The 10,786-nt window shown below is 35.7% G+C and overlaps 2 protein-coding genes and 1 non-coding gene across 3 annotated transcripts in view; 1 reads left to right on the forward strand and 2 right to left on the reverse strand.

The window, feature by feature from the left end:
* Positions 1-5,416, reverse strand: part of LOC106883533 (gastrula zinc finger protein XlCGF71.1) — a 9,149-nt gene extending 3,733 nt beyond the window's left edge. The window contains exon 1 of the mRNA XM_052977488.1: positions 5,280-5,416. Coding sequence (XP_052833448.1) covers positions 5,280-5,416 — 137 coding nt within the window. The remainder of the gene's footprint in view (positions 1-5,279) is intronic.
* Positions 2,021-2,214, forward strand: LOC128251197 (U2 spliceosomal RNA). Its single transcript, XR_008267010.1, has one exon. It is a non-coding gene; the product is annotated as a U2 spliceosomal RNA (small nuclear RNA).
* Positions 4,946-10,786, reverse strand: part of LOC128251071 (zinc finger protein 665-like) — a 6,483-nt gene continuing 642 nt past the window's right edge. Inside the window, exon 2 of the mRNA XM_052977406.1 lies at positions 4,946-7,394. Within this exon, the coding sequence (XP_052833366.1) occupies positions 5,586-7,178 (1,593 nt within the window). The 5' untranslated portion in view covers positions 7,179-7,394 and the 3' untranslated portion in view covers positions 4,946-5,585. The remainder of the gene's footprint in view (positions 7,395-10,786) is intronic.

Raw genomic sequence — 10,786 nt, forward strand, 5'->3', positions numbered from 1 at the left:
GCCCATCTCCCACTCGGGAGATACAAATTAATACTAAAGTCAGATATGTTCTTATAGTCCTCCTTCTTTTTATAAATACACTGGACCTTTTTAAAGTAATGTCAATTGAAGATAAAACAATATGCATGGTAAAAAGGAAATTGTCAGTTTAGACACAGGTAAAAAAAAGCTTATTTCGATCAGTCTTCATGTCATGAAAATAAAGATTTGAGCAACACATTTTTAAAACAAATCAAAACTTGAAACAGAACAACTCACAAGACAGCGAGCTTGAGGTTGCGGAAAAGATCCACAAGTCAATTTTAAAATCACTTACCAGCGAAAAGAAAACTAGAAGTGGTAGAATTGTACATTTTCCCAAGAAGACATTCTCAGATTGCTTGAATATATTCCTCATGAACTTTTGTATTCCTGGAATATTTTGTTTATAAGAATAAAAAGATTTGTAATTTTTTTCCAGAGAAATTAGATTGAACAATTTGATAAACTTCACAAGAACACTGTTGTTATTGTTAGACCGTGATGAGCGGTTATTTTCATTTGTTAACATTGTAAATTTGTGGATCCTTTGTATATTTGACTTGCTAAAAGTATTAATGCAAACATTGTATTCAAGTATATATGTATTAGGAAGCGGTCCAGCTTCCTAGGGCTAAACGGCAGTAGTGTATTCCCTTCTTGGGATTGTCACGTTAAGTTGACAATATACTACAACGTTATCGCACCACTACTGCTTAAATCTCTCTGAGAGATTTAGAAATATAATATTTCTGATTTTTTTTCGTTTTCCCGAAATTGAGAATTTTTCTGAAGAAGGGTTTATGTAGCAGGTCGTAAAAGGCGCCGATATGACGTAAGCCTAATTGTTGGTAACCCATTGGTTAAAATCACTGCCCACATATGAATTCTAAACTTTTACGAAAGACGGTTCTTACAATTCGGATATGAGCAGTAATAAAAACCCTGATTTTTAGGAAATTACTCACTGTTCGTAGGATGTTACTAAACTCCACGACACTCACTCACTGAGATATTGGCTATTTTTTATGCCATGTCTCTGATAAAATCCAACAAGACTTATTTGAATTGTTGTGAACTCTAGTAGTTAATACGAATGATTATCTAGTGTGAATTTTAAGTCGTAATTCTCTACGAGAAAAATGACTTTACTTTCCAATTGTACTATAAATGCTAAATGTACATAAATAAACAAATGTAGTAATTATTTTCTCTTTCTTCACGTTCTTCAACTTGTTAATGAAATTTATTTCTGCAATTATGAAACTGTATTTGTTATAGCGGTTAAACGAACACGAATTTATTTATCTTCAACATACATGCACGCATAAAAAGTCCTTTTAGCGTTTCAGAGTGTGTATTTCTCGATATGGCGTTTATGTAGCTGGATTCAAGATTTATGTATAACGATAACAGTTATAATATTTTACGTTTAATATGGTAAACAGTGGTTTGAAACCCAGAACCTGTTGGTTCGAAGCAAACTCGTCTCTTTATCAACGAACTAATCACTACGTGGTCGCCCGATTTACAATTAAAACAAAGCATTCGACATTAACGAAGATGTTAGTCGCTTAAATATATATTTGTTATTGGTCTATATATAAGATTTGAATATAAGATGCACTAATCGAGGATTGAACGCTCTAGTCATAGGTCAGTGAGATTCATGAACTGTGACCTGCCACCCAGCAGCCAGTCACTAACCATCACTGCTGATAAGTGATTAGTCTTGCCTCCTATCTTGGTGACGTCCCTTGGCTTAGAGGTTTACTTTATATAATGATAAGAACATATATTACCATTCAACATACAATATCTTTATAAACTTACAAATAATTGATTTAAAGATACTAAAAATACTTTAAAGTAGGAAATGTAAGGATTGAATGTCTTTACAATATAGCAGGTAATTAAATGTGATTGGAGTAAATAATTTACACGTCAGTGGGTGTAACATTAACTTGTGTATAGATAGTCTGTGGCAAAGCGTCAAGGATTTATCGCTTCTCGGCCTTTTGGCTAAGATCAAAGTGTAGTATCTGTTCTTATCAGCTTAATATCTGATACGGTCCCAATTTGGGTCCATCGATATTAAACTGATTTTTAGAACTAGGCGAAGTGTTAGGGGCTTGCTCCACCTTTGCCACGGGTTGGCCTGGTATTGCAGTGCTTCCAGGTTTCAGCCCATCTCCCACTCGGGAGGTACAAATTAATAATAATGTCAGATATCATTTTAGAACCCCCTTTTTTTTTTTCTTTTTATTGTAACTGCAGTGTTTTCTTCAGTTTATGTTGCTAAAGGTGTAATGTCTTTAAATCACAATGAGATTAATCTCCAATGTCACACTCCATGGCCGGATTAATAGCCATACAGATGATATTGGTACCCCCCAGGTGTATATAATTCAGAATTTAAGCAACAATAAACCAAAAAATAACAATTTAAAATTGATTTCTTTTGTGCTGTAAACCATTTACTATTTCTGTAGTGTCACACGTCCTTTCTCTTAACTTATTTTATATAATGGTTCATCCAGTGCTGCCCATCCCTCATGATTTGCTATCCTATATCGATATTACAGTCATAGAAAGGGCATAATGTATTTTCTCTTCTAGTTTAGAAGCAGGACTGTCTTCACAGCCTTAGAGCCACAACCTTACCCCAGGGCAAAGTTGTTCCCTGTGAACCCCAACCTTCAAAGATTAGCAACGATGACGGCACTGGTTAGTATTTCTGAATTGTTTTTTTTTTTTTTTTTCACCTATGGATCCCTTTTATTACTACTTTTCTCTGCGGGACCCAATCACCACTCGAAGTTTGAAAAACTAATTTTATTGGTACTTCCTTCAAAATTCCTATTTCACACATTAACTTGTGTACTTTGAACAATGTAAAACGTCAGAAGAGATATTAAGTGGACAATATAATGGTAAGAATGGGTAGAAAATATAGCTGGGATTTCAATGTGATTGTAATACATATTATATAGATCAGTGGGTGTAGAATAGAGCAATGTATAAAGAAAGTCAGTGGTAGGTTTGAGGATCACTTCTTGGCTGTGTTTGTGAAATTTTAAGTAAGTAAGGGAATTCTTTCTGCTTGTTAAAATTTTGGTCTCGTGTGAGCCCGCCCATTGTTGAATTAATTGTTTGAATTGCTGATTTTAGAAATATTGTTATTGGCTATTTCGGCAGTTGTGTTGTCGCTATGAATTTGCCAGTTTCAGAGGTGGAAAATAGTGTCAGCATGGAGTCTGACACGACTCAGAGCTATGCAACTGCTGTGAGGTCCAGTGTAACGAAAGAAGAGTCAAAAGTGAAAATGGTAATGCTAGGCTTGAGCGGAATAGAAATGGATTTGGAAGAAATAAAGAAATGCCAGAAAATTATCAAGAAGGAGGGAACAACATATTCCATAGTACCTCCAAAAGAAAGTTTAGAACAAACAAAAAGGAGAACCATAGTGTATAGATCACAGCGAATTGAAACCAGAAAAATGAAAGTGGCAACAGAAAGGGAAGTGGAAGAATGTTTAATGCCAATTATGGAATATGCTAAGTTCTATACAAGAGGAAAGAAGTATGCCACCATATTGAGATGAAATACGAAACCGAAGAAACAGTGAAAGAATGGTGGAATTTGAACTCAGAACATAATGACGGATGAAAAAGCCACTAAGCATTTTGCCTGCTGCAGTAACAATTCTGCCAACTCTAATAACAAGTGCAGGCAATATTCGTAAGAGTATTAAAATTTGGATTTATACATTTGTTTCCTAAAACAACAATGCACTTCTATGTGAGAAAACTTACATTGGTGAGGCCATGAAGCCTGGCAAAAAGAAAAGACAAACCTAAAAGAGTTCTGATAAGAAAAATAATGATCTTCATTCTCTTGAGACACTGAAAGAAAAAGGCATTGGAGGGAGAGAAATTTGTATGGATGGATAAAGAGGTGCGGAAGAACTACTATTTCTATACCTTCCTAAGAAATTTCCTTCTTTCTAAACACACAGCTTCCTATTTTCATTTAATAATTATAAAAAAACAGAATGGACTAAACCGAGCTGGAGCACACATGCGGACACAAAGTGTCATTGAAGAGGTCACAGATGGACAATGGACAGGAGTTAAAACAAGAACAGTTATAAACATGTGAAGAAAGAATATAAAGTGCATGTTTATTTGGAAAATAATAATAATAATAATAATAATAATAATAATAATCCTGAAATACTTTATTGTTACTTTTTAATTAAATCTGCATGTTTATTTGGTAAAAAGAAATTATAATCCCAAAACACAGTAATTGTTAATTTTAAATAAAATCTCAGAATGTTTTTTTCTCTTTAGTTCTGTCACAGTCATACATTTGTTAAATTCAAGTCTTTTCTCAAAGATTTCCTTTTAGTTTACACGTTGCTAAGCAACCTGGGATTCTCCTATGTCTAAGTAAGGAATAGCTTGTAGATATTTGTGCACAAACTGTTATGATGCATGGTATTGAGACACAGTGAATGCAACAGATGGATGTAAGTTAGCAGAAAGGAAGTGTGCAGGCACAAATGAAAAGGGAGACAGAGTATGAGAGGAACGAAACGTCTTGTGAGAGACAGCAACTGGTGTGGACATGTAATGTGTATGGAGGCTGATGAGAGGTGGGTGAAGAAGTGATGTGAAATACATGTGAAAGAAAGCAGTGGTAATGGAAGATTTAAGTAGACATGGACAGAAGTGATGAAGAATGACGTCTGGATGTTGAACCACCTAAAGACATTCTGCCATGTCTGAGTTTTACTCAGGCATAGGAGAATCCCAGGTTGTCAGCAGACCTAGCCATGGTTACATACAATATAGTGCTGGCAGTAAATACAGTTGTTATGTTACATAAAATATCATCTTTAAAGAAACACTTTTGACACACATTTATGTCTAATGAATTTTATTTCAATGAATTTTAAAGGAGTCATGATTGACCAGGAAATTAATCCACTTATGTGTAAGTTAGGGTATTTCTATGAAAAAATGATTTTCCACAAACATCACAATATGGCTTTTGCCCTGTATGAATACGTTTGCGTGTAGTTACAACGCTTTTTCCAGAGAATGATTTACCACAGATATCACATTCAAATGGCTTCTCTCTTGTATGAATACGTCTTGTGTATGGTTAAGGCACGATTGTTGGAGAATGATTTACCACAAGTATCACAGTGAAATGGCTTCTCTCCAGTGTGAGTACGTCTGTGGATAACTGACGCAGATATCTGGGAGTGTGATTTGCCACAGATATCACAATGATAGGGTATCTCACCACCTGTATGAAAACGTTTGTGGATAACTATGTAAGATTTCTGAGAGAATGATTTACCACAGATATCACATTGATGTAGCATCTCACCTGTATGAAGAAGTTTGTGAAAAGTTAATGCACTACGTACGCAGAAAGATTTACCACAAATATTGCAGCTATATGGTTTCTCTCCTGTATGGGTGAGTTTGTGTTTAGTCAAGTCGCCACTTTCAGAGAATGATTTACTACAAACATCACAATGATATGGCTTGTCATCTGCATGCTTTTTTTTTGTGATTAGCTAAACTATTAGCCTGAGAGAATGATTGACCACAGATTTTACAATGTAGCTTCTCTCTTGAATGGGTACGTTTGTGGGCAACTGAGCTACATTTGTGAGAGAATGATTTACCACAAATATCGCAATGATATGGTTTTTCTCCTGTATGAGTACGTTTATGGATAACTATGTGAGATCTCTGGGAGAATGATTTACCACAGATATCACACTGAAATAGCTTCTCACCTGTATGAATATGTTTGTGAGATTTTAATGCACTACGTACAGTGAATGATTTACCACAGGTATCACAGTGGTATGGCTTTTCTCCTGTATGAATTCGTTTGTGTATAGTTAAATTACCGCTTACACAGAATGATTTACCACAGATATCACAGTGAAATGGTGTTTCTCCTGTATGAATACGTTTGTGAGAAGTCAAACTACTGCCTACAGAGAATGATTTACCACAGATATCACAATGATATGGCTTTTCCCCCGTATGAATACGTCTATGTTTAACTAACTGAGAATTTTGAAGGAAAGTTTTACCACAAGTATCGCAGTGATACTGTCTTTTTTCCCTGTGAGTAATTTTGTGATTATTTAAGTCACATATTCGAAAGAAAGACTCACCACAAACATTACAATGATATGGCTTCTCATTTGCATGTTTCATTTTGTGAATAGCTAAAGTATTAGCCTGAGAGAAAGATTTACCACAGATATCACAATATGGCTTATCTTGTGAATGTGTGCGTTTGTGGACAACGGAGCCAGATTTTTGAGAGAATGATTTGCCACAGATATCACACTGATATGGCTTCTCACCTGAATGGATGCGTTTGTGAACAGATAAGTGATGACTACGACAGAATGATTTGCCACAGACATCACAGTGATATGGCTTCTCTCCAGTATGAATGCGTTTGTGAACAGCTAAGTTACAATTTAGAGCAAATGATTTTCCACAGATATTACAGGGATAAGGTTTTTCTCCAGTATGAATACGCTTGTGAACCTTTAAGGCATTGCTTGCAATGAAGAATTTGCCACAGATATCACAGTGAAATGGTCTCTCTCCTGTATGAATGCGTTTATGCATACTAAGTTGGTTGCCTTGTGAAAAGGATTTACCACAGATATCACAACGATATGGTTTCTCTCCTGTGTGAGTGCGTTTGTGAGCCTTTAAGTCACCACTTTGTTTGAAAGATTTACCACAGATATCACAGCTGTAAGGTCTCTCTCCTGTGTGAATACGTTTGTGTATAGATAAGTTATTTTTTAACAAGAATAAACCACCACATATTTCACAGTGATATGGCTTTTCTCCAGTATGAATACGTTTGTGAACCATTAACACTTGTTTTCCAACGAAGGATTTGCCACAGATGTCACAGTGAAATGGTCTCTCTCCTGAATGACTTTTCTTGTGAATAGTTAGGTTACGTTGTTTCTGGAATGTCTTTTTACAGATATCACAGTGATATGAAGTTTTGCCCTTCTTTTTCGACATCTTATCAAGTAAATCACTTCTTTTTCTATCTTTCTTCACATTTATTGCAGCACAAACACCAGACATTTTCCATAAACCTCCTCTCTTTTTTATGATCTCTTTTCCTTTCCATTTTTATATTGTATTTCAAATAAATATCCTCGTCTTCTGGAAATATTTCATGGCAATTCCATCACAGGTTTATATGAATATAATTACATCTGCTTCGTATAACATGTTCCTTTAATCTTTAAACCATCATCTCAAGTTAAAATGCTTTTGCTGCCAATACCATCAGACATTCTGAAATGACAGGGAAACAATATAAGCTTTATGAGATAATTAATGAAACAGCAGACATTCAACAGTGGGAATTTTACAATTCTTTACACTGGTGCCAATGCAATCAACTAACCCTGTCCCTGGATATTGCTGGCCTTGTGCTAACATTTGAAGGCATCAAAATGATATTCTGAAATATAACTGGAATGAATTTTGAAGGTATTGCTTATTTACCAGTCTGTAATACATCTGACAGATATGATGTGCATTATAGTTTCAGGAAATAAAAGGTGAACTAAAAAGATAAAACTTATTCATATATGTTCATTAAATGTTTATTTACAATCTTTATTACATATTTACAAAGTACATAAATAAATACAAACTATATTTTAATATGATTATGATATGTACTTCAGAAAAAAAACAAAAACATGAGCTTACTCCCTGAATTAGATACAAATATTCTAATTGACAAACTGTATGTGACACATATTATACAGGATGCGATGGGTAAATTGTTGCCATTTGATATTTTTAATTCGGCGCATATGCATTATCTGTTTGGCTTTGTCAACTACACAGTATAGTAAGGTCTGTTGAACACTGTATGTGAGGAAAACAGCACCATGGTGCAATTCACCCAGAAATTTGGAAATGACAGTCTGTCCAGCTTGGCAATCTCACTTGAAGATCCAGTATGAATTTTGAAAGTGTTTGGGTGTCAATCTGAGGACATGTACCAGTGATCGCTAGTGATGAGGATGTTCTCTCTCAATTCATCTTCCCACATGACCCAGACTCAACATGGAGGCCTACATGAAGTGCCTGAAGGAGATAGTGCTGCTCTGGGTCACAAGGGTGGTTGCTGGAAGACCCTATGTCTGACAACAGGACTCTGCACCATGGCACACAAGCAGAAGAACCCAGTCATCGCTGTCAGACAACTTCTGCGACCACATCACCCCTAACATCTAGTCACCTAACTCCCCAGACTGCTACCCCCTGGATTATTAGGTATATTTCGATAAGTACACCCATTCGCGTTTCACAAAGAAAAAAAAAACCTTGGATTTTTTGCATGAAATGAAGTACCCTGACCTCCTAATGAGCCGCAAACCTCTAATTTTGGTTCAGTAAAAAAAAAAGGTAGGGGAACCCTATCCCATCCTAGAATTATTTGGAGTTTTTTTTTTTTACTTTGAATGAATTATGGTGACCTCTGAATGTACCACAAAACATTTGTTGTCAGGAAAACGAGGTTTGGGGTGGGGTTGGACCATTGGAACAATATGAATTAAGCCGTTAACATTTATATTGTATGTATTTTTATTTTATGCAAAAAATATTTCTTCTGAAGCCGTAGTCTACAAAATGTGTGTGTGCCTACATATATTACAATTAAAAGGGTAAAGGATTATCAATTTATTAATAAATCAATAATTAATAATTTTTACCAAGCCCTTCGGTATGAAAACACCATTATAGGTGAGGAACTTATTTAAAAGTTCTTATACATTTATAAACATAATTAAGGGGTCAGCAACAGTTGCTGACCCCTTAATTATGTGTATAAACACATATATATATCTTTGTTTGTGAATGCTTGGTAGGTAGCAGCAAATCTGAAGAAATAGTTTTATGGGTAGAGAGAATTGATTGTTTAAGCAGGAAGTAACCAAGGGAGAAGCGGGAGAAGATGAAGAAGGAAGAGAAGTAGGAAAAGAAGAGGAAGAAGGAGACAGAAGAGAAAAGGACAGGAGTGGTGTGGACACAGTGGACTCTTCATGGAATCTTCTTTATTGGTCAAATGACCCCGAAAGTCACCAGTTGTGGTTATAGCAGTAGTGGTTGGAAGTGTTCTAAATTCTTGTAGTAGTTTCATCTGTGGTGGAAGCATTCAAAATGGGTTTATATTTTGCAATAAAATACGCACCTTTGCTAATGCGCTGATTACAGGTTGCATTGTCCCTGAATTTAGAGAGGGGAGAAATTCTAAGGGTTGTTCATTAGTGGCACAAATATCAATGTGCTTGCTGAATCCTAGTTTTCTGTATTCCCATATTTTAATCTGGCGTCAATCTACGGTCATCCTCTGGCATGGACTGTTTTCAGTTTGACCAATGTATTGTCCACAACTCTTTGAGCAAGTTAATGCATATATATTAGGTTTTCCAAAGCACATGTGAAGTTGGTTTTCACTGTAAAACACTGACCCTGTTTCAAGAAGAATTCTGATCCCTCGAATAGGTTGACGCATATACCACAGTTAGGAGGGGTCCATTAAGAAAGGTATGTATAAATAACCTTTTTTGCACATATACACACACACTCTCTCTCTCTTTCTCTCTCGATTAAACTTCAGTATGAATTATAAAATTACCTCTCAACTTCAATTGAAACTACCTTTTTTTATTTTTATTTTGTAATTCATTACTGGCACAGATATCAAGGCCCAAAAGTGCCTTAGGGAAAGAATGGCACTGGGAAAAATGAAGATAGAAACAGAACATCTAAAGCCAAGGGGACCAGACGAATGAAGATAAAGTAAAATCCTTCGAAGAAGAGATCAACCAGGAAATTAACAAAATGACTCAAGGCTCCGACCTAGAGAAGATCTCCAAATTATGGAAAGAGGATTATGATAAAGAAAAACTGAAATCCCTCCAACGCTGCTGGGGAAAAAGCACCACTTGGTTTTCATACTATGAAACTGTCTTTTAAACAGAATACACTTCCAACAACCCTTTTCTAAAAATAAGAAAATCAAAACAAAACTTTGTTGTTGCAGTAGAAATCTACGGATGCACAAACGTACAAAACGAAACAAATATGGACGACTTGTTCCGAAACACCCCCGAATGGGGAACAGTTCTCAAAAATAACTCCCAATTGTTTTCCCTCCAGCTTCATACGTCTTCGGAATCTACATACTCCGAGGTATATCTGTAGTGAATTTCATTAAAAAATATGCATTTTCTTAAACGTTATGACGAATTGAAGTGGACTCCGGTGAATTTTCCGAAATTCCCCACCCCAACCCCTCCAAAAACACTTTCCCCAAAACATTTTGTATAGTCGGAATCTACATGATATAACACATATTCGTAGAAAATTTCATTAAAAAATATCCATTTTTCTGAAAGTTATGATAATCCAAAGTCGGGGGTGTGGGGAAAAACAAAAATTACGGAGTTTGTAGCACATCAGGTCAGGGTATTTGATACCACGCAAAGAAATCAGGGTTTTTCTTTTTTGTTTTTCTTCGTAAAACGCGTGCAGGTGACTTAGCAAAATTTACTTTTTGCGGGAGGGGCTAGTCGATTATATCGACCCCTGAGTTTCATTAGTACTTAATTCATCGACCCTCAAAGGCAAAGTCGACATCGGCGGAATTTGAACTCAAAACGTAG

The sequence above is a fragment of the Octopus bimaculoides genome, chromosome 28 (assembly GCF_001194135.2).
Source record: "Octopus bimaculoides isolate UCB-OBI-ISO-001 chromosome 28, ASM119413v2, whole genome shotgun sequence".
NCBI classification, from domain to species: domain Eukaryota; kingdom Metazoa; phylum Mollusca; class Cephalopoda; order Octopoda; family Octopodidae; genus Octopus; species Octopus bimaculoides.